General features: G+C 42.3%; 1 protein-coding gene across 3 annotated transcripts in view; it reads left to right on the top strand.

Annotated features, from left to right (window-relative positions):
• Positions 1-1,094: 1,094 nt before the first annotated feature.
• Positions 1,095-23,619, top strand: part of LOC103754863 (septin-2) — a 34,781-nt gene continuing 12,256 nt past the window's right edge. For 2 of the 3 annotated variants that reach the window (XM_029961123.1, XM_029961122.1), the window contains exons 1-11: positions 1,095-1,126; positions 6,224-6,275; positions 7,330-7,429; positions 8,901-8,987; positions 9,576-9,699; positions 13,790-13,924; positions 14,387-14,504; positions 18,728-18,829; positions 19,610-19,755; positions 20,750-20,833; positions 21,741-21,798. In XM_029961123.1, the coding sequence (XP_029816983.1) occupies positions 6,249-6,275; positions 7,330-7,429; positions 8,901-8,987; positions 9,576-9,699; positions 13,790-13,924; positions 14,387-14,504; positions 18,728-18,829; positions 19,610-19,755; positions 20,750-20,833; positions 21,741-21,798 (981 nt within the window). In that variant the 5' untranslated portion in view covers positions 1,095-1,126; positions 6,224-6,248. Of the gene's footprint in view, positions 1,127-1,576; positions 1,599-6,223; positions 6,276-7,329; positions 7,430-8,900; positions 8,988-9,575; positions 9,700-13,789; positions 13,925-14,386; positions 14,505-18,727; positions 18,830-19,609; positions 19,756-20,749; positions 20,834-21,740; positions 21,799-23,619 lie in introns of those variants that run through there. The other variant, XM_018076424.2, reaches the window with a different exon arrangement.

Genomic DNA, 23,619 nt, shown 5'->3' with positions numbered 1-23,619 from the left:
GGAAATCCATGGAGTAATTTTAAATCATACCTTAATTTCTAAAGAAGACCGAAATTCCGTCTTTTAACTCCCCCAAGGACGTACTGTGTAACAGAACTTGGTGTTACAACATTACACTGTCCCAGGAAATGGGACTTGGTTGTGCTTTCGTTGGCTTTTATCTGGTTCTTACTCAGATTACATCAATGCACCGTTGATAATATGAGCACAATGTGAATTAGCAAATAATGCCAGTCTGCCTTCAGCAGCATTTGTTTCACTTCCACGTTTTCCTGTTGTGAGCTGCGACCCTGTTTGCTTTATGGATGGAAATGCAGAAAGAACAGAAATGTGCTGCTTGGTGTTCAGAATTGTAAGTCAAAGGATTTCCTGCGGGGTCACACATACAAACTGCCCTCTGCAAAACGTGTGGATGGACTGCCAGGAACTTTCCTGGACATAGTTCTTGCAGGTGGAAGGCTGGAAAAAGCCTTTCCTGAACTTCAGGCGACAGTGTTTTAGCTTGGACAGTGCTGAGTGTTTGAGCTGTGTGACAGTTTCCCCGTGAGGAAGTGATTTATTCCTGTGTGCTGACTGCGGGTATCGCTGACAGCCCAGGTGGTTCTGCTGGAGCCCCCCCAGCCCCTTGGGCGGTGACACCGGCCCTGAGCCCGAGGGAATGCCGCGAGGAAAGGCCACAGTGCAGTAAAACAAGGACACTGGAACTTCTGCACAATGCTTGCGAGAGAAATTTGCTCCCTGTGCTGTGAATGAGCAGCTGAAAACCAACCAGCTGATGTTCCCCACGGCGTGACAGCCAAAAGCTGGATTTCCCCGTGGCTACTCGCCTACCCCAGGGTTCGCACCGAGGGCAGGCTCGGGTCCGGTTGCCGGTTTGCGGGATGACGCCGGGCCCGGTCCCGCCAGCCAGGGCAGGGAACCCCGCTCTGTCCTCTCTCGCTGCTTCCCGCGCGCCCGGCCGCGGACCAAAGCGGCGCGGGGAGGCGGGCGCTCGGCCGCGTGGCGTGTGGGAAACGCGGGCGGATGCGCGGCCATGGCGGGGCGGCGGCGGAGTCGTCGGCCGCGGGGCGCGATTGGGCTCGGGGCTGCGGGGCTGAGCGCTCTAGCGCTAAGGCTCAGAGCTCAGGTGACGAGCGGGGGAATCGGGCCCGGCCCGGCCGGGCGCTGGGCTTCTCGACGCACAGCGTCGCGCACGGGCTCGTGCTTCGTGGAGGGGCAGGGTCGTGTGCCGCCGCTGTGGGAGTTGAGGAGCCGCGGGGCAGGCAACCCCGGCGCCCCCTCGGGCCGGAAGGTTTAGCCGGTGGGGAGCGGGCTTACGGCCTCGGCCGGGCATGGAGCGGGCAGTGCCCGCCCCGCGGGCATGTCCCGGGGTGCCTCGACCCGCCGGGTGCGACGCGGGCAGGTGGGCTCGCCGCAAGGGCATCAGCGCGGGGCCGGGGCGGCCTCAGACCCAGCACGGCTTCGCTGCTTGGGTTTGGGTTTGTTTAGTCCTTCGTTATTGTTCACGTGCAGGTCGGAGACTTCGTCGTGTCACGGGACTTAAGCGTGATTTGGAAGTGGTTTAAAATACCAGCTTATCAGTTCGCTATGCGTTTCCAGTATGTACACAGTTGTACCTAAATTCTGTGGGTGTGAGGCAGAGCTACCTGTGTCCTGATGAGTGATTGCAGCTAATATGTTTGGCTTTTTCGTTTGAAAAAGCCCCTGCTTTTCACGTTTTCAGATCTGTTACCCAATAATTTTCTGACACAGTAACTGCAAAAATACAGTCCAAAGCTGCCTGCACAGGAAGCACATCATTCCTAAAGCTGGTCGTTTATGAGAACAGTATCACTGCCTCCTTTGTGCTTTTTAAGTCACTGTGTTCACTGATATAACAGTAAGGAAAGAAGGTGTCTAGAGTAAAATGTTACTATTGAAATGGAACTTTAAATAAAATATTTGGGATCAGAGCTTTAGATTCACACATTGCTTTTTCTCGACCAGTGCTCACACAGGTGGGTCCCCCTAACTTGCCCAGTCCTTGCTCCTTTTGCTGTACATGTGTGCTGGGAAGTCACAGGCATGTTCCAGGTTTTGATGCATTCCCAGTAATAATCTGTGTGGAGTGTCCTTGGTTCAAATCCAGCACCAGAGTGAAGTCTGTGGGACTTGTGAGCACTGAGCTCCAGTGCAGAGCCAGAGCAGTGGCTCCTGCTTGGAGTGGTCTGTCTGCAGAGGTCACAGCTGGGTTGTGGCATTTGCTGTGAGTTCTGTGCTTGGGGGAAGTGATACAGTCATTTTCCTGAGTGAGAGTAATGCAGAATTGCTAATGTTTAAAAGAGAATTCCTTCAACTGGTAACACCTGGTTCTGATGAGGAAAATGAAATCATCTGTGATTGTTGATCCAGGGGGAGTGATGGGGGGTTTCCCCCCTCAGAGATGAGGATGTGGCAGGAACAAAGCACGGCACACAGAGCAGGCTCTGCTGGACACACTTGTTTGATAGAGTTCAGTGATTCACACAACTTGGAATGAGTAAGCTACCAAAAAAAAAAGTTAACTGCTTTGTATTTGTATCCCTGTATCCAGCTTGGAATACAGTGAGAAAATGTCTAATTTTCAACTTCTTTGTTTCTCTATGTATAAGACACTTGGCAAAGTTATATTTTTTTTTCATTCTTATTGATGTGCTTCAGTGCTTGACTCTGACATTTCTTCCTGGGGTTTTGTAGTGCTTTTGTGAGAAACCACAAATACTGGTATTTCACTGACATATTCCTGGTGTTTCTCTGTCTGCTTTGAGTCTGAAAAGTGACTTTAGAATGCTGATGTTTTTGAGACCATTTCCAGCCCTGGGAAACCTGTTAAAGTCTTTACTGCTTGTTGTGGTTCCTTGTTAGGTTATTAAATACTTCTGAAAAAGTATCAGAGTTGTATAATCTCAGATGGAAAGAAAAGCCTCATTTGAGAAATCAGGAGGGCTGTTCTGCTTGTAGAGATGGTTGTAAGGTTGCTCTAAAGTGATGATTTAAAAATGTTGTTTGATATCCTTATATGGAAACACTCTTTGTACATGTTTCGTGGCACTTTCTTTGTGTGGTTCTTATTAAGAAGCTCCCAGTCTGCCTGTTCCTAACAGTTTACTTCTTGCATCCTGACAGGAACAAAGGAAATGACCCATTTTCCTTCCCCTCTCTTTCTCTCTCACTGGAATAGTGTTCTCAGCAGAAGAGGGAGGGATGGCACGTTCCAGGGCTCTGTGTTTGCAGAGGAGGAGCTGGAACTGAACTTAGTGGCAGTTTGCTCCCTTTGGTTGCCAGACATCACATTGTTCAGGGCAGGAATTTGTTGGGATCCGAAATGAAACTTTGCTACATTATGCCCCATTGGAAAACAGATCTGGACATTGCTCTACTGGAGCACAGTGTCCTTTTCTCCTTCTAGGCCTGCTAGATAGGGCCCAGAATTATTTACAAATAAAGTTTCTCTGCTTTTTGCAAGTTATTGCAGTTGCATCTTATCTGTTCCTTTCTCTGTGTACTATTTTGCATGTGCTGCTTGGCTTATCTTGTACTGATTGAAACAGGACTCGGAAAACCTAAAGAGAACAGAACAGGCTCTGGTTTGCCTTAGTTATGTTTTTTATACGTTTTATTCTGGAAAATTGATGAGAAATGAAATATTCCCATTTCCGGTTGAGGGCCTGCCCTGAGTGTAGTCAGAGGCTCAGCTCGCCGTGGTTTTGCAGTTTGCCTCAGCTGTGTGCAGGCAGAGTTCTGGATTTCAGGGCTCACTGTGCCCAGCATGGGCTGGGTCAGCAGCACGTTCTCACTGGGAGCAGCGCCGCCGATGCTGAGGTTGTTGGTGCTGGAAGGAGATTTAACATGTGGCGTTTTGCTAGCGACAAACTTCTGATTTGTGCTGTATGGGAAAGCCTCGGGAGGACAGCACGTGTTCATCCGTGAGGGTGGTTGGTTGAATGATTTTCGAGCAAACCTCACGAGGGCAGTATTAGGAACTGCAAAGTGTGTCGTGGCTGAGTAGCTGAGCTCCCAAATCAACCCCCGTGCCTTATTAAGTGTTGTGGAACAGCAGGTGTTTTCTGTGGGTGGGGTTTTTTTGTGTGTTTGTTTTTATGGTTGTTGTTGAGGTAACTTTTAGTTAGAATATTTCTATTCTAACATAGTACAGTGGAAATGACCAACTGGCTGCCTGTGGCTGCAGTCATGATGTGATCAGAGCAGCTGTGCTGCAGCTTTGGCTGCAGAAACTTTTTGGTCAGAGGAAGGCACAAGGTGAATATGGTTTGCCCTGTAGGAAGCAGGTTTTGTAAGTTGTATTTATGGAACAAATTATTGTAAATTTAGCTTCTTGTGAGAGACTGATTTTGAAACCAAACGTGTCATAGTCAACTGACAATGATTTTGACTCTTCTGCTTCTTAATCAAGTAACTTGGGTGATGCCATAATGGATGTGACTTTCCTGTCAGCTTAAAGCAGAAGCAGTTAGACAATTTGGCATACATATTGAAACCTGAATTGTTCCCCCTCCTATCTGCAGGCAGCTGGTTTGGGGGTTTCTCATCTGGCATCACTGTGGGAGATAGGCCAGGTCTATCTACATTAGCACTCAGTGGCTTTTTATGAGCTTTTCTAAACTCTTGAATTATGTTACTGAATTTATAGACAAAGTGACAGCAGAGGTTTGCAAACTTAGAAACGAGCTGTGGCCAGAGCAATGGGTTACATCTGTCAGTGGGACTGTGACTGTCTTTAAGGATCTGGAGCAGGGGTTGGCTGGAGGCTGGAATGAGCCCTTGCATATTGGTCAAAGAAAAATAAGCTCTCTTTTTTTCAAAACCATTCCTAAGGGTTTCTTAACAGTTTCCCAGACTGTTTTGAGGAATACCTAATTAGGGGCTGCCAGCAGATGGTTAGGATCAGGACCTCCCTATTTTCCAGGCAGTGGATGTTTTATTAGGCTTTCATAGCAAGGAACTGAGCTGGGTTTGGGGGAAAAGTAGGCCTTGTTTTCTTCCAGGGTGGCTGGCATCTGCACAGCTGCCAGGACTTTAAATGTCTGCTGCAGGGCAAATGAAATGCTGTGGGAGCTGAAAACATGTTTTCTTTAAAACTCCAAGTGGTAATTATGCTAACTTTGCTTTTGCTCAGTCCAGAGTGTGTCTCTGCTAGGATTGGACTGTCAAAATGCCAGTCTCAGAAAGTGGCCTGTATCCTGCTGAAATGGCTCCTGCTACCCCCAGGAAGGTGTTGGTCTGAGCACACAGGTGCCTGCACAGGTCACTGCCCTGCTTCCCCAGGCCAGGAGCTGCACTGCCAACAGACCAGGCTGGGAAGTGCTCCTGCCACTTGTGCACTTCCTGCCCTGCTCAGGGGCTGCTCTGGGTGAAGGGGCCTCTCTGCTGCCCCGAGAATTCACCTACAGCTCAGCTGTAAATAGAGAAGGGCTTGCCAAAACCCTTCTTCGGGGTGTCTGGAACCAGAGAACAAAGCTTTTGGAGAGTTCTTCACCTCAGGGTGAGTTTCCGTGTCCAGAATGGGTCAGCCAAGTGTGTCCTTTTCAGCAACAGGACTTTGAAGTGACTGGGAATAATGTTATGTTCTGACCCTTACCTGGGAATCACATGAGTGTCCTGTTCTCATGGGAATTACTGTGTAATTTTTAGACAACAGTTACATTACGTTCACTGGTTTGTAAACCATATTTAAGAGAAATATAATAAGTCAAAAGGGTAAAAATTGAAAGAAAAATGACCTCCTTAGCGCTGCTATATCCCAGCCATGGTTGGGAACAGAGAATATTTGAATTTTGGGTTTCATTAGCTAAGTGCAGAATCAGAGAACTTAAAAAAGCATTCCATCAGGAGTGCCATGCATACTCAGCATTAGCTTTCAGTAGATAATTTTCCTTCTTTAAAGACAGGATGGATGAAAGTTTGTTATGATACTGAATTTTAGTATTTTGCATTCTAAAGGAATATCTTTGTTTCGAAACTTTTAAGTATTGAAATGAAGTATTCTGGTTTTGACAATCCCGTGTAACTTCTTTCAGAAGCAGACATTTTGATTGTGGCCTCTTTATTGTGGCAACCCTTGAGTATGTGACATTTCATTCTACTAGAATAAAATGTGATTTTTATAAGCAGATGATCAGTTCAGAATTAAAATCAGTGTAATCTTCAAGTCAGCTAACATGCACTATGGCTTTGTTTTCCACAGTGTCTGAAACTCGGAGTGACGAAACATGTCTCAGTCAGGTGAAAAAGTGAAGGTAAAGAGATGGCTGCATAGCCAAAATTTTGTTTAGAATCTGTTCAACTTCTGAAAATACTCCTGGTTTTAATGAAGTGGTAAAATTGTGAATAAATGATACCTTATTGCTGCAGATGTGTTCCTTAAAAGGAACTGTTTAGTAGAAACAGAGCTTGCATGTGATTCTCGCAATAGGCTTCCTGGTGTTTGCCTGAGTTTGCTTACACAGTTAAATTGGTACTTTTACCTCAGGAAACTTCATTTGACAAACCTTCATTTCTAATGTTTTTGGATTGTTAGCAAATAAATAATTACCTTTTCAGCTGTATCCCCTCTGCCCCACTGGAAATGTCTGGCATTGTATAAAAAATGTTCTCATCATAAATTCATCTGTGAAGAAAACCTCTGATTCCAGGTAGTTCATAGGTCCCTAAATCAAGTGGCTGCAGTTCTTGTTTAGGCTCCTACCAGGTTTTCAGTCAATGGATAACAGATGGTGAAGCAGCCTGCTCTGTTTATAGCCCAAATCTCTTTGATAAGTTTTTCAGGCATGTTTCTTTTTCCTGCTTTTGTGTTAGAAGTTAAAGATGGTGAAGATAGGTGAGCACCTTAACAGGCCAAAGATACATCTCTGTGTAACTGTGTCTTGGAAATCCCTACATGAGTACAATGTTCCTGTGTTTTACCTGGGAGCATATACATTGTTTGTAGAGAAGATAGTAGCAGCAAATACTAAATTTTAACAGATTTTTTTTTTCTATTTTTAACTGTATTTACATCTTAAGATTGATAATAGTGTGCTCTTGCAAGCTTGCGGATGTTGATTTTATGGAAGGGGAGACTTTTGTTTGTGTAGCCCAAGGTACTGACTGGTTTCTGTTGATACATCAACCTTGGTCAATGGGCCTGTGTCAGGGTCTGCCTTGCTACAGCAGCAAAAAATGGTTTCATTCTCTATTTTTCCATGTGCTTTTTATACCTCTGCCCCTTACTGTGTAGAATCAGCTGAAGTTGTTTTCAACTTTGAAGGGGGAGAAGGATCTCATTTATTCCCAGCCTTTGTTTCCTTGCAGTTCTCTGACTCGGCGGGGTATGTGGGCTTTGCTAACCTGCCCAACCAGGTTCACAGGAAATCTGTGAAGAAGGGCTTTGAGTTCACTCTCATGGTGGTTGGTAAGTCACCTCTTTAAGTGTTTTTGACTGCTCTACAACAACAATGAAATTTCTTTCAGAGGTGTATCTCTCTTCCTACTTAGCAATTGACTGTTACACAGAAGAAAAGCTTTGAACCTCTATACTTTCTAATTAAATCTCTTACCATTTTGTCCTGTTTCATAGGAGGGAGTATTTGTAGTGATTAGAGGTGATGACTTTGAGCCAGCAGGACATTTTTGTGTTCCTGACTCATTGTCAGATGATGGGGGGGTTGTTTAATCTTCCTTTGACTCTTTTTCCCCAACTCAAGGCATGAATGCACATGGTCAGTATCTTGCTGTTGAAATGGTGATGCTGCTGTTGTGTTTGCTGCTGTTCAGTACTGACTCACTTTTGTGTCAGAGATAAACCTGTAATTTAAGAAATAATAAATAGTAATAAACCCTGCCTGTTCTGTCAGTGAGCACCTGTGTCTTTGATGGAGAGTCCTTTAGGCACAAAGGTCTCCCAAGTGACATGTTGAATTATATCTGCATTGAATCAGTTTAATGTTATCCAAGTGCAAAGGGAACCCACAGTACTGTCACTGTTCTGTAGCAGTTATTGAAAATGAAAATGAGAAGAGATGCAGAACACTTCCATCTTATTCTCTGTGCTCTGTAGTACTGTTTAGGATTATTTGGTGGCAGTGTTCAGCAGTGTTTGTGAGATAAACAGGTAATTTGTGTTAAGTGTAGAGTTCTTGTTTCATGTAGTCTGTGATGATATAACTTTTCCATCTCCAAGATCACATTAGTAGCATCTACAATAACATGGCCAGTTGTTCTAAATGCTGACTCCTTTGATTCCTTGGGCTAGGAAAAAAGTGATTTTTTGAAACTCAGATTTAGTAGTCACATTTACAAGTTTATTACTTTGATGTATGACTTGAAGTTACAGAATTGTGAAACTTCTCAGGTGAATTTTGAATGGTTTTGGGTTTCATAGAACGTACGTAGGCTCAGCTGTAAGGGTGCAAACCCTGACTCTTAGTTTGGGGTTGCTTTACTCGTTCTCCTTCCTAACACTGTTCCAGGTTCAGTTCCTAGCTTAGGAAAACCATGAAGCTCTCAGAAATTTTCAATGGGAGAGCTACAGCTCCCGATTTTTGTAAGTTTAGATGAAAAAGTTTTAATTTCCCTTAAGTAACTGAACTGTCTCTAGGTCTACAGCCAAAGTGCTGCATGACCTTTCAGCTTTTATTGTGACATCTATTACAGTAAACTTAAAATTTTCATGTAACATTCATGAAAACACTGGAGCCTTGTTTTTCCGGTGTTTTCAAAGTGCTTAGCTGAACCTTTGATGTTTTTATATCAAAAGCTAGGGTGGATCCTGATGAACAAATTATTTTTCCTCCATAATGTGGACCTGAAGAAGGATGAGGGGTTTTAAAAAGCTTGGAGTAAGACATTTATGTGCTTAATAACCTGAATTGTTTTGTTTGTAGGTGAGTCTGGCTTAGGAAAATCCACTTTAATTAACAGTCTGTTCCTGACTGATCTATATCCAGAGCGTTATATTCCTGGAGCTGCAGGTAAATGTGCTTTTGCAGTTCCTCCAGCACACATCCTACAAAACTTCATGTTCTTTCAGTTAACATTGCTTCATTCTGATAGCCTCACCCGTGACACCCTTTCTTCATGCTGTCTACATGTATTTTAATCCTCCAAATTGTATTTTGTTGAGTTGTCATTTTCTCATTTATTTTTCCTTTCAAAGACTCAGCTTTTGTTTCTTCACCAGTTGTTATTAAAAACAACACCACCCAAGCCTTTTAGGTGTCCATATACCTAAATGTGGCTTTGCTCCCATTTCCTCTCTTGCTTTTTGCCTCTAATGCCTTAAATCCTGGTTTTGACAGTCCAGCATGCTTTTGAGTATTCAAGTTTTATTTTTGCATATTGTTATGAGTAACCCCCCTTTTAGTTTATTGCTGCTTTTTATTTACAAAGACGTGGTGTTAAATTTTACCTCCCAGCTTGTTCTTTTCCTCTAAAATATTTGATGTTGTGTAGGTTACAATACACTCCAGATGGCAGTTCCTCCTCTGTTGCTCTATCCTGCAGGGCTTTCTGCAGCAATTGATAGGCATAATAACAATGCAAATGTTCCTTTATTTTAGAGAAAATAGAGAGGACAGTTCAAATCGAAGCTTCCACAGTAGAGATAGAGGAGCGAGGGGTGAAGCTGCGTTTAACAGTAGTTGACACACCAGGATATGGAGATGCCATTAACAGCCAGGACTGGTATGTGTGGAAATGCTGCTTTGTTAATAGAGTGTGTGTCTTCTCAAACCCCACTCCAGTGTGTCTGTGCCCTTCTACAACTTCCACTTTCAATTTTCTAACTGCTTTCTCCTGGTTTTAAGAGGTTTGGTTGGGGTTCTCTAGGCTCTGTATGATTCTGCCCCAGAATCAATGGCCTTTCCTCCTGTAAGGCTCTCTGACAACTGCAGTCAGCTTTTTGTCTCCATGGCCATTCCAGTAGGGTGGAATTATGGGGGGCAGGAATTTTCTGTTTGTCTTTTACTTTCTGTGTCTCTGGCCATCCGGTTTCCATGTTTTTAAGACAGTACTTTTCACTCCCTGTCCTTCATAGGTACTATTAGCAATTTGGGTAGCTGCTGTTATTTTTTTATGATGAAGCTGCTTAACTCTCTCTGGCCTAAATGTTGCTGATAGTCTTTCAAGGGTGAAGTAATTGTCAACAGATCCACTACACAACATACAGAATTGCCTTAGCATAAAGGTCGTGAAAAAAGACAAGGAAGGAACTGGGCAGGTTGTAACAAAATTAGTTCATAAATGTAATTTCCAAATAATCATACTCAGGCAATTCTCTTTTGCTGTGGAAAACTGACAACTCTTTTCAAATAAAGGTGAGATGTATTACTGTGCTTATGAGGATGCCTGAATCCAGTGCAACTAGAAGCTGAATTTTGAGTGTCCACATGACTGTCTTTTAAGAAGTGCTAACAATATTTATTTTGCTTAAATATTGACATTTGACACTTTTTTCCTGGTGGTGGTGGTAAATCAAAGGCAAACAGTGTCACTGTGCAGAGGGAGGAAGCATAAAACTAATACAGGTTGATTTGAGTCCTTCAGTATGAGTTAAAGGTCAGGAAAGAGACCAATACCTGATCAAATAAACATCTATAATGCTAATAGACTGTGTTTTAGTCTCTCACTGACAGAATGCTGTGTTATCTGGAGCATTCAGAAGAACACAGTTACCAGGGTTTTTCTCTTCTTTCTAGGGTGTGTATGTAGGAACATAGCAAAAGTGAAGGCACTGAAGTTCCATAAGACACGAAATGAAAGTTTGAAAGTGAAGCTCTAGTGAGATTTTTATTTTCCTCCCACTTTTCCTACTTTAGTAAGTTAAAAGAAATTGAACTTTTGGAATAACACAAAGGCATCTCTCTGGACTGCACCATGGTCCTGCTTATTTTGTGCACTGTTGACTAGAGCTTCCTTCCGCTGCAGCCAGAGCTGAGCAGCCTGTGCATTGTGTTACTGAGAGCTCTTCCTGTTGATTGTGTTCTAATGCCCTTTGTTTATTCTGTTCAGATGTTTCTTAGAGACCTACGTGTTGGGATTTTCCCCCTCTCTTTTTGGAGGCTTGCTGAATAGAGTCAGTCCATGGTGATTCAGACCCAGGAGAAAAATTTACCATTTTGTACATGGTTTTCTGGGACAAATCTTGAACGTCAAGATACACGACAGGAACAAATAGTGCTTGCTTACTGCAAAACAAGAAGATGTAGTTAATGACAGCTCTTTAGTCTAATTTTCTTATGTCACACAAAAAGACAGTGAGTCATGGCAAGTGTCATTTGACAAAGTCTGTTAATCTTTCCAGGATGTCCCAGGGACTCGGATGGACAGACTCTTTGTTCTGAACTGCAGTGAAGGCAAACTCAGTGCAACCACCTTCCTTCCTTGGTAGTTCAGAGGAAGGAGCAAGTTTGTGTTCTTGAACTCCAGTTTGTGTTCAGGAGCATTTCCTGCAGTCATGGGTAACCGGTGGATGGTGCCTGTCGTGAGCCAAGATTTATAAAGCCCTTTTTTTGGGAAGGCTGCAATTTGTGCAGACTATTTGTATGTCAGGGTGATGAATTTTACTAAGGCTATTTTTGAACAGATGTCCTTGTACCTAAAACAGGCTGTAAGGGAAGGTGAAGGAGAACCACAGTTAACCATAGTGATAATTTTTTAGATGCTGTGTGAAGCTTTAGTGCTAGCTGGGGTTCTGTACTGTACAATCAACCCACACCTAGAATTGCTCATGGCAGCAATTTAAGCATGTTTGGAGAACAGAGTTTTTTGTGGTTGGAGGTTTGACACATTCAGCATCTTTTCCATACATGAGTATGTAGGGGTCATGAGAGGAGCATGTCCTTGAAGTAACATCTCTCATGAGATAGAAGAGAGAGGATCTAATCGGGGAGGAACAAAATTGCTTGATGCACAGATTTGGTGTGAAATCTGGCCTCAAGAGGAGGGCTGACAAAACCAGCCTGCAGGTGAACTTGTTAGATGCTGCTGATCATATGCTTTGTGTCACCTTGCAGTGTCACAGGTCATTCTTTGAGAGCTGCTCTCTGGCTGATGCTAAATTTTTGGGTTTGTTTTTAAGCTGTCTTAAATGATATTCTGTGGGTGTTGGCAGCTTGATAATATGGCTCATTTTCCCCCTGTGGGTTTAAATGCAGCGTTGTGTTGTTTGCTGTTCTAATCCAGGATGTGCTGTCTCCTCAGCAATGACAGCACGGGGTATCAGCCAGGTGTTTCCTGGCAGTCAGGAGGTACAGGACACTGACACCATATTTATGGGGAAAATTATAGCTGTTAGAGCTAGAGAGCTGCACGTAAACCAATGATATTGCCAGAGAAATGTGTGATAGTTCTTTCCCATTGTTAGTGCTTGGTTTCTGACCTGTATGTCTTCAGTCTCATTACCTTTTACCAGCTAAGAGGAGAAGTATCAAAGATCAACAGGAACATAAGCCATGTTGTTGTATTTCAACCCGTTTAGGTATCAAGATGCAGGCTTTTCAAAGAGCAGCACTAAGGTCAAAACCCCGTAAATTCCATGTTTTGCTGTGTTGTCCTCTAGTATGACTTAGAACAGCCAGATCTTGCAAAGATGTAAATGTATATATATATATATATATATGCTGCTCTGGATTTATTCCTTCTCCATCCAAAAGCTTACTCAACTCTGGAAAATCAAATTCCCTCCAGGACCTCTTCCATCATTCTTATTCCTTTTGTTTCTCATCTTTACAGCCGTGCAGCGCTGGGTTGACTGCTACCTGTTGCAGTATTTGCCAGCATTCTGGGTTCATTTGCCAGATCACTGATTTTTCTTCTGTTCTCTTGTGTGTTTCCCTCTTAAATGTCTTGGTCAAATTGGTGCTTTCTCAGCAGCAGAAATATGGATGATCCTATTTTTCAAGTCAAGCTCTCTACGTAGTTTTTCCCCAAGTAGTTTAAGACATGTTCATGACACACAATCATCTGCCTAATCTTATCTACATCTGTGTGTTCATTTCCCTTCCCCTGCAGTATTTAATATAAAGTGTGCTTTTGTATTAATGATGTTTGCAGGTGTCTGCATGCTCTGGAATAGCTTAAAATCATCTTCCTAGTAATGCATTGTGTTTTCGCTCTCTAGTCACTGCTCTTTGTACCTCAATAGTCAGTGTAATCAGATTTTGTGTTCCTTTACTTCTTTGTAGGGAATATTTTAAATTGCCTTCAACTAAGTAGGAATTACTTTTCTTTGTCAACAGAAAAGGATTCTGTAAGGTAACAAAAATAGCTTAATAAATCATGTGATGCTTGAGCCCATGACTTGCAAATGTATTTGTATTTAAGCAGACTAGAATACCAGAATTTTCATAGGTAACTATAGAAACCTGGTTCTAGGGTCAGGGTTGTAAATGAAGAGGATATCCGGGATATGTCATTTGTCAGCTGGTTTAAAACCAAATCCTCACCCCCTGCCCCCAGAAAAAAAAGCAGAAAAATCCTCAGTCTTCTGTTCCTGTCTCTGTTGTCTCCGCACTGAGTGCTTTTTTCTGAGCTTGCACTGGAACTTTTTATCCAGTGAACACAGTGGCTCTAGGCAGAAGTAGGGAAATATCTTTTGGCATTATCAAAATGTTTTTCCTCAGTACTAGATACAATGCTAGGAAGTTGAATTTTTTGTAACAGAAATGTTTTTAATAAAAGTGTGATTCTCCTCCTGTTCTTATCTTTTCATGATTCTTCTTTCATTATTTTAAAGCTGATGTAAGGTGCCTCTCTCTCCCCTGCCATCCCACAGCTTCAAAACAATTATCCAGTACATCGACAACCAGTTTGAGCGGTACCTGCACGACGAGAGTGGCCTGAACAGGCGCCACATCATAGACAACAGAGTCCACTGCTGCTTTTACTTCATCTCTCCTTTTGGGCATGGGTAAGAAAACGCCCTGGAACTTTGGTTTTTAGGGTATTATAGCTTGTTCATAAGTCTGTTCCTTACCTGAACTGGTAACTTAGCTGTTAATTGAGTTGCTTCCCAGCCTGTCAGTAAGCCAATGCAATTAAAATGGTCTTTTGGGGATTAATACTCTCCTCTGCTTTGTCCCCTTTTTGACTTTTAATATTGTTTTAAATCAGTCAGTGTTAATATTGTTTGTCTCACAAAACATAAGCACTTTTAATATGCAATTTATCTTATAGTGACAATTTTAATTACAACTCAAGCTTTACACGACCAAGGTGATAAGCAAAGGGCTCTGACTTAATTTGTTATGGAGATACTGTTTATGTAGACACTTGAAATAAATAATCTTTAATACATTTGGTCTGTTAAAAAAGCAAACAACACAAAACTCCATGCCTTTTTTAAATCTTTTTTTCTCCTGTTTGTTGGCAGGCTGAAGCCATTAGATGTAGAGTTCATGAAGGCCCTTCATGGCAAAGTCAACATTGTGCCTGTGATTGCCAAGGCTGACACGCTGACACTGAAGGAGAGAGAGAGGCTGAAGAGAAGAGTAGGTCTAACACTGGTCATGAGAACAGAGCAACCCGTGTTAAAGCCACACAGAAAGTCATTTCAGACTAAAGAGGGGTGAATGATATTGGCCAAGGACATAATGTTCAGGAAGTGTGAGGTGGGAAATCTTCCCTGGAGTCTGATGTGCTTTATCAGTTGATTCAGACCCAGTGCATTAATTTGTGAAGTCTTAACAGATTTGAACCCTGCAATCCTGTGAATTTGTACAGCTTTAATGACTTACCCCTTGAGTAGTGTAGAGATAATTAGTACTTCTAAAATGCAGTCTGTATTTTACACCAGAGTAAACCTTTTCATGGTAAGATTACATCTTAATCTTCTATATTACCTTTTCATGACAGTTGTTTTGTGATCCTCTGGCTTCCCATGGGCCTTTAGAATGTTATTGGATCTTTATTCCAGGGGTTTTCCTGTGGGAGTGCTTTTCTGTTTTCTTGAAGGGGGACTACAGTTCCATTTAACTGGAAAAACAGTATAGTTAAAATCATGCCTGCAAAACAGCACATGATCTGAATTCACCCTAAGTTAGAGGATTTGTCTGGGGCTCTTTTGGGTGAACCAGTGCCACGGTGACAGGTGTGAGCATGGTTTGTATGGGCTTGGAAACAACTGCAGTTGTGTTTGTATAAAGCTCAGTGATGGCAGAAAACTTGCCCAAGAAATGGAATAAACCCTCTATCTGAGGAAGTTAAAAGTGGGGACAGTTGTGACTGAATGAACCTTGTCTGCAAAGACAAACATCCAGTGAAGGGGGGAGAGGTATTTATAGAGAAGTGACCAGCATATGGGGAACGAGGTGAAAAGAGGAAGGAAATTAAAAACAGTCCATTTGTTGAGATAAAAAGGACCTCTAGGTCTTGCTGGGAGAAATTCTGTCCAGGCTCTTGAGCTTCTATTGTGTTCCTGCACAAATGCTGTAAGGAGATGACAGGTGCACTGTGTGCAAATTGAAAGAAGTCATAGGGAAGTAATAAAGCAGAAATGTGGCTGATTATGCTGGGTTTTTGCCTCTTTTTTCTGTGGCTGTACCGACTTGGTGAAAGATTTGTATCTCACAGTAATATTGTTTGCAGAGCTGCTACTTTTTATGAAGAAACTGTATTTGGTCTTTCAGCAGGGAACTCCAACTCAGTTTTCATAGGTGCTTACTTGTTAGCTCAGCACTTGGGACCAGAATGGTGTTGAAAGATTCTAAGGAGGCATTTAAGTGGAACATTAATAATTTCCAGTATAATTCACTGGGAATTTGAATGTTCTGCTTCAACAGTTCAAATACATAAAATAAACTGAATAAAATAGGTTCTAGCTACAGTCATCTTTCACAACAGCAGTTCTTAGGTTAAATGAAGAGGAACACAATCTTTCAGTCTTTCTAGGTTTCAATACTTGCTGTAATTTTTGGGGACTCCAATCTGTGCTCTTTTTATCTGCTGCTGGATGATTTATCTTAGGGTCCAGCCCAGCATGGTGGACGTGCTGTTTGACAGTCACTTCTCTGTGTTGTTAACACTGGATTTTAGCTAAAACATGGCAGTAGTGCAAACAAACATTTTACATTTCCCATGTGAATTGGGAATTGCTTATTTTTCAGTACACTTCTGGAAGTAATGTTAGATTGAGGGTTTACGGTGTGCATTTATTGTGGAAGATGGAGATGAATCCCACTGTACATATCCTGTGATGAACAGATTGATTTGAAGGCAACTTCTTGTGACCATATTCAGTGCTAATCCATGTCCAGCTCTTCCTACTTTGAGCAAAGTTACTTTTAACTAACTAATCTTTAAAACAGTCTTACCTTGGACATATGGACACCACATTTATGCATTGTCTGAGTGCAGCTAGTTGGATGTAGTGTGAGGGAGTGGTTAGGAAACAGGTAAACAAGTTTTCATTATTTTTATACTGCTGGCAAAGGTCACTCTGCAAACTGAGTTTATATTAAGTCAAATGTATAATGTGGTTCCAAAGCTTTGAAAGTCACAGCTACTGTATATTGTTCTAACTCAAAGCATCTTGGCCAGCAGAGCCTCTAATCAAGCCTAGGAATCAAAAGCTGCTGTGCTGACGCAGCTCCAGCCGTCCCTTTTTAGATGTTTCTGCCATTTGGCCGTCAATCTGAGGGCAAATGTTTTTGTTTTGCCGCTGTGGACTGAGCAGCAAGATTAGCTTATGGTGCTTGCAGAGGAAACCCAGCTTGGAGTAATTCCTGTTTGGTCTTTCTGGAATTCAAAGTTATTTTTTAAAACTCTTGAGTGGGAAGAAATGCAAGACAGTTTCACAAGCTGTGCCATGCAAGGCTGCTAAGGAAACATGCTCAAAAGAATGACTTCATGAGAGGGGAACTAATATTTTGACTTTTTCTTTTTTAATTTCCCATGGGAAGGCTAATCTTTAAGAACACAGAATCCTCCGAGGCCAATAAAAATTCAGATTTGAAGAAGCAAAATGCTGTTTCATTGTTAGGCCCATAAAATACAGTTTGTTTTTATTGCAATTCTTTTTCCTTTCAGGAAAGCACTAGGTTTAACAGCTGTAATATATTATTCTAGCACCCCTTGCTGTTGGCTTTCCCGTTATTGTTTCACTTGCATTTTATCTTCAAGATCTCAGCCAGGTTAAATGTGCTTTCTTGTTTTATGCAGCTTAAAGGCATCACACTGCAGCACTGCCCCACCTGTCCCAGCTGTGCATCTTTTATTATCATTTGGTGACAATTTAGTTCTCTTCCATTTTGCAGAAAGTAGCAACGTGCATTGAGTTAAATGCCATTGTGTCAATGTAGCTGTTAATTGCTTCTTGGCAGCACTTATTCCCAAATTTCTTTCTGCTTTAAAAAGTGCTGCTCTCTGTGTAGGTGGGGGCTCATGATATTTATTGAGTGCGGGGGATGTTTATATACCTGGCAGGAAAGCACTGTCAGGGGAATAGCTGTGCTTCAGACATGGTCTTTCCTCTTCTAACAGTCTGGAGAATTGTTTGATTTTAAACAGCTGTTTGCTAATCACATTCTGGTTGGACAAGTTTCATTTATACTGTAGCTGTTGGTTGCCATCACGACAGAGGATGGGGGAACCCAACAACAGCCAAGAAGCTCATTAAGAGCTCTCATCTGTTTGAAGTCTGCTTGTACTTGTGTTATTGAGTTAATCTCCAGTCATATGTGTAGTAGTGGCATCACAAGTGCTTACACAGACTTTTCTGAATATTTTTACAATGACCTCAAAGCCCTCCCTGATTTTCCCAAAGTTTGTCCTCTCTCTGAGTCCATTAGTGCAATAGTGCAGCTGCTTGGGTCAGGGGCTGTCTGGGGGTTCCAGTAGCAGCTCATTAGGGAAAACTGCTCTAGGAAGTTTGCAGAGTCCACCTTTTCTGCTGAAACATCCAAGGTACCTGTGCAGAGAGCCATTGTGGAGTCCTAGCATTCCTCATGCTCTCCTCATACCCTTCACTGGGAGAAACTCTTGTCAGTGTGTTTGGTGCAGGGACACGAGCTGACTGTCATGTTTTCAGCAGTGTGGCAGCAGAAACATTCTCTTCAGTTTTGAAGAAAGGATTGACTTGTGCCACCTTTTGAAACTGCCCAAGGCCCAGAGTTATTTTGGCTGCTCACCCCTGTGGTGATTTCATTAGGAAAAGAATGTACACAGGAATATGGATACAGTATTTTAATGTAAATCTCAGTAAAGATTTACAATAAAGAAAACTGTTTAAGAACAGGGTTTTTTTCTTAGTGGATTTTTAATGACTTTCTCCAGTTTTAAGTAGATAATGAGCTTTTGTCTCTTTTGATTGGAGAGGCAATACAAGCTGTCTTTTAAATTTTTGTACACATTAAATGCACAAAAATATACTTTGGCATGGGCTGAGTGGTTTTGATGCTGTAACTAACGAATCCCTTCTCCAAGTTCATCACTTTTATTCTTCCTTCATATAACCTCACTTTGCTTTTGTCTGCTCTGTATTATGTGCCATGTAAATCTTCTGGCATTTTGTAATGATTTACTTGGCATGCTTTCTAAAAATGCATTTATCTTTTGTACCTTTTAAAAAATCTTTAAACCTGTGTTGTTTGGTACTTTAGACACTGAATCAGGTGCCTATTTGTGACAGACTAGTAAATCAATGATAGATGTTTTTAACTGAATACCTCTTCATAAAATAAGAATTTACTATTCTTCCTTTTTTGTGAACTTTCAGGTTCTGGATGAGATTTCTGAACACGGCATTAGGATTTATCAGCTCCCTGATGCAGATTCTGATGAAGATGAGGAGTTTAAAGAGCAAACTAGAGTTTTAAAGGCAAGTTTCCCTCCTAATTTATTATTTTGCTGCAGTAGTTCTTCAATCTACAATATGCCTAAGGGTACTTTTACAAGGTGTTGAAAATTCCAGTTATCTTTGGATGTTGACTCTGAATTATAATTCTTTTTATTCCAATCTCTGTTTCATCAGAATTCCAAAGGTAGTATTGTGACTTTCTCTTCTCTTCTAAGGGAAAAGCCAGTGTTCACCAGGAACTATAATTTGCAGTCTGTGCTCTGACTCAAATGCTTCAGCACGCAGGGAGAGAGTGTGTGTTATGGTTGCTGTACTGATTAACAACTTTCCTCCCGTTAGATGAGATAATAAAGGTTTTACTGCAGTAATTTCCTCTCTGTGCTGTGGTATTTGCAAAGGTGCTTGAAGAATGTATCTGCAGTTCTCTCTCCAGCTCCTCCAGTGTGTGTGCAGTGTGTTTGTGTTGGCTGTTCTCCATGCTGGCTGTGGCAGATGACACATCGTGCCCAGACTGTGCTGGAACAGTCAGGTGTTCCCAGAGCACAGCGTCATTTCCTTCTGGGCCTCTGCTCACACAGCTGAGCCTCACAGAGCTACAGGTGTTCATTGGAGAGGGTGCCTTGCCTAGAATAGGATTGATTGCTTTCCTCATGGGGAAGGGTTTTAGCAGAGAGCATTTCTTTCCCCTCTCTCCTGTCTGTTATTTAAGTCTTTGTGCTTTCTTTAAAAAAAAAAAGACAAAAGTACAGAAATCAACCGACCAGAAATCAAACCAGTAACTTGTTTTTCTGTCTCAACTAGGCAAGCATTCCCTTTGCTGTTATTGGATCCAATCAACTTATTGAGGTGAAGGGGAAAAAAATCAGAGGCCGCCTGTATCCCTGGGGAGTTGTGGAGGTTGAAAATCCAGAGCACAACGATTTCCTCAAGCTGCGCACGATGCTCGTGTGAGTAACGGGACAATGGTCCCCTCTCTGGGGCTGACGTCACTGGGACAGTGACTGCACTTACAACAGCAGGAATCCTTCACTCAAAACTGGTTCTCATGGCAGTGCAGAGTGACATTTTAGTCCCCTGCAGCTTGTTGGGCTGCTGTACCCTCTGATCTCCAACTTCAGAAAATATTTTCTGTATTTTACATGGCCAGATATATGTGGGTTTATACCTTTATGGGAACTGATTTGGTGGCTTTACTTGTCAGTTGAAGTTTTGTTATGGTACAGTTGGTGGGCAGGGAGGCTTTTAAAATATTATTCCAAGTGAAAAGTATTCTTAAAAGCAAAGTGCAATTTTCCTGGCGGTGCAGGAAGTGCTTTGTTAGATGTGATGCCCCGCCCCTTTCTGATTTGAGCTGATACGGGTATTCTGCCTGCGTAAATCGCTTCCAGGGATTTTTTTATAAACGATGTTCTGCTGTTGTTGGACATGGAATTCCATTGTGTCGTTCCCAAGTCAGTCTGGCTGGGCAGGGATTGCCCTCTGCTGGGCACTGGGAGCAAACGGGTTTTCCTCTTCCCTGACAATTGGAAGGTGTTAGGCAATGTCAGTGTTGTGTGAGCCAAGCAGCTCCACCTAGTTCTGTTACAAATTAGACTTAACAGCACTTCAGACTCATAACATACTCCAGGAATTACAGGATTTTTCTGAATAACTGTCTTTGCAAGGTTGTTAATGCTGCAAAGACTGGTGTAAACAAGTGACCTAAGGCAGTGACTGAGAGCAGGACAGCGTGCTTTGGGTCTGGGAAGAACAATGCTGGGGGCCCTTAGCTGTGAATTAAAGACCAGGGAGCTCTGGTGGCTCTGTGGCAGGCTGGCTCTGGAAGGGTTTACTTTTCTGGGAAATGCATCCGTTGGATAAAACAGAAATAGAAGATAAAAGGGGTGATTTTCTTTCCTGTGATGAGATGGACAGTGTTCAATGGCCCTTTGCCTGTTCCAGAACACACATGCAGGACCTGCAGGAGGTGACCCAAGACTTGCACTACGAGAACTTCCGCTCGGAGCGGCTCAAACACACTGGCAAGTAAGTGGGTCTGCTGGGAGTCCTTCCACTGGGACACTGCACTTGCTCTTCCTCCCAGCTAATCCCTCGTTGTTTGTCATGAAATTCCAATCTATGGAATTACTGAAACTTGTATGAAACACTTCTGGAGGAGGAGTAATGCACAGCAGGGTGCTGTGCTTACAAATGGCTGCTTGTTCTGTACCCATTCCCTTTGCTCTGTGCAGTGGGCTGCAGGCAAGGTAGGTTTTTATTAAATGATGTAACTAAACACGAGTGGGCACATTTAAATAGGCCCCAGCTTACCTGATCAGGTAGGACACTGCTGCTCCAGTTCCTGCAGGACTGCCATGGTGGCTGTTCTCTTGCTCCTGCATATATAGCTGAAGAGAGAAGTTTTGACCAATCAAAATTTTCTGATAATGTCTGTGGGTTTTATGGAGTTTATTTTTTCTTTTTTTCTTCCTGGTAAGATTTTTGTCCTTGGCAACTTAATGCCAAAAAAATGCATGTACCTTTCCTGCATCATTATGGATAGTAACTGGTCCATACTCCACTTTTCTTTAAGTATTCAGCAAAGCATTTTGATCTTAAAGAGAAAGGAAATGACCTACGCAGCTTTTTATTGGTTTGATTTTTGTACCATGGGTAGATAGTGGGGGAAATCTCTTCATTAAATTGCAAAAAAATCCGTATAGCAGTGAAGAAATGGAATTTTAAGAAATGGAGAGTGAACAGCAGGAGCTAGTGAGGTAAAGATGGCCTTCTACAAAAGGGAAGCATGAGTTTAAGAATGTCCCAATTTCCCCTGTGCAGAGACATGTAGCCTTTTTTAATGTTACATTAATTGAAATATGAGCCTTAAATCTGTTCTTAGAGGTTTTTAGTTCTGTGTTTTATACTATCAATGCATTCTTTTCTTCAATAGGCCTGTTGAAGAGGAAGTGGTAGACAAGGACAGAATCCTGCAGCAGAAGGAGGCTGAGGTAAGAGGGAACCTGTGAAGCTGTTCTTTGATGTAACATGCTGTGCTGCAGTGTCAGTGTGTGCAGCTGGAGCTGTGGAACAGCCCAGAGCAGGACAGGGGAGCTGCCCAGGCACAGTTTGGGTCAGAGTCAGGGGCACTGTGGGTGGCAGCTGGCCTGGGGACTTTTGGTGCTGGGCAGGATATTTATCACTTCCCATCCCTGTGCTGATTTTCCATAAGAATATTTGCTGTTTTAAGTATTGAAATCAATTTATGTTTGTCAGCTACGTGTGCTGCTTTAAACAGTGTGTTGGGACAGACTGACAGGCTGAGGTCATTTCAGATGTGCAGGTACTCACTGCAAGCATGTTACCAGGACATTTCTTTTATGGCTTGTGGCTATGGAGTAGAAAAAGGCTGTTGGGTCTCAAAACTTCCATGATAAAATAAATGTGAATGTTTTTTCATCTTAATCCTGACTTAATAGTATTTCTGTTGCATCTTCAACTTATGGATTTGGTGTTTCCAAACTCTGATTTCTCACTCTGTGGTTCCAAGTTATTGCTAGGCTTTTCAACTTAGTATTTTTATGCTAAAGTTGTAAAGACTCAAACTTTTAGCCCAGTATTTAAATTCAAGGAGTACATTGCCAGTGCAATGTGAAAACTGAAGGCTTTCTGCCAATTGCAAGATAGTGGGGTTTTTTTAGTGTTTATCCTTCTTTTACGCAATTCAGCTTGGATCCAAGTCCATAAATGCAGGAAGGTGTGATTTAGAAGATCAGTGCATATGTGCAGTGAGTTGGAGTAAGAAATAAAGAGCTGCAAGCAGTTTTGTGTGTTTCTGAGGTGAAAGAATGACTCCCATACATGGAAATTTTTGAAATGATGTTGCTTTGGTCTGTGCATTTCCTTCTTCCTTTATAGCATCCATATTTAAAAATAGCTAACCCTGCTTAGCTGTTGGCTAACCATGGCATATTGACATAAATAGCAGAAATGTTCCTAAAAGGAAATGCAGAAGCAGCTCATTATCACCATATTTAATGATATGAATTAGTGGAGATTGAATGAGCTGTGTGTTTATCCCTGTATGACTCCATTCCAGCAGCACGAGCCCTGGGCTGGCTGTGCCCCCCCAGGAGTGGGAGCTGTGCAGTGCTGTGTGCCCAGTCAGTGCCTCCTGTGCAGTGCTGTGTGCCCAGTCAGTGCCTCCTGTGCCTGCTGGGTGTGCAGAGCAGCAGCCCCAGCAGCTGTCCCGCAGTCCAGGGGCCTGCACACTCTCAGGAGCACTTTGGGAAAATGCTTTTTGGTTTCCTTTTTTCTCCTTAGTGCTTCCGAGATTCAGGCAGTAGACTTAGAGATTTTAAGTCATGGCTGTTTCTCCTGTTATTTGAACTTTATAAATCATACATGTCTAATAGTTAAGTAGAAACTTGGGTATCCTTTAGAACTATTTATTTTAAGATTTATGTCTCAAAAAATTCTCCTATAATCATTTCCTTTGGAAACTCATGATAGGGCAGGCACATTATTATATACTGGTCTATTCTGACCACTCTGTCTGAATGTATAGCTAGAGTTTTAAATGTATATACACACACATATACATATATAATGTACAATGTGTCTTTTATGTAACATGGCTAAAGGGGTGAAATTTTGAATTTCTTGGAGGACAGTCTTTGGAAGTTTCCTCTGGGGCTAATCATCTCTGAATAATTGCTGCTGAAGTCGCAGAGGATTAGGTTAGAACTTGAAAAAACAAATACATTTTAACTTCTGCATTCTGCTGTCCCAAGGAGATCAAGAGGCTTTGCTGAATCCTCTGTAGATAAGCT

This window comes from Manacus vitellinus, unplaced genomic scaffold (assembly GCF_001715985.3).
Source record: "Manacus vitellinus isolate BGI_N305 unplaced genomic scaffold, ASM171598v3 scaffold_31_pilon, whole genome shotgun sequence".
NCBI classification, from domain to species: domain Eukaryota; kingdom Metazoa; phylum Chordata; class Aves; order Passeriformes; family Pipridae; genus Manacus; species Manacus vitellinus.
This window is presented reverse-complemented; position numbering and strand designations above follow the sequence as displayed.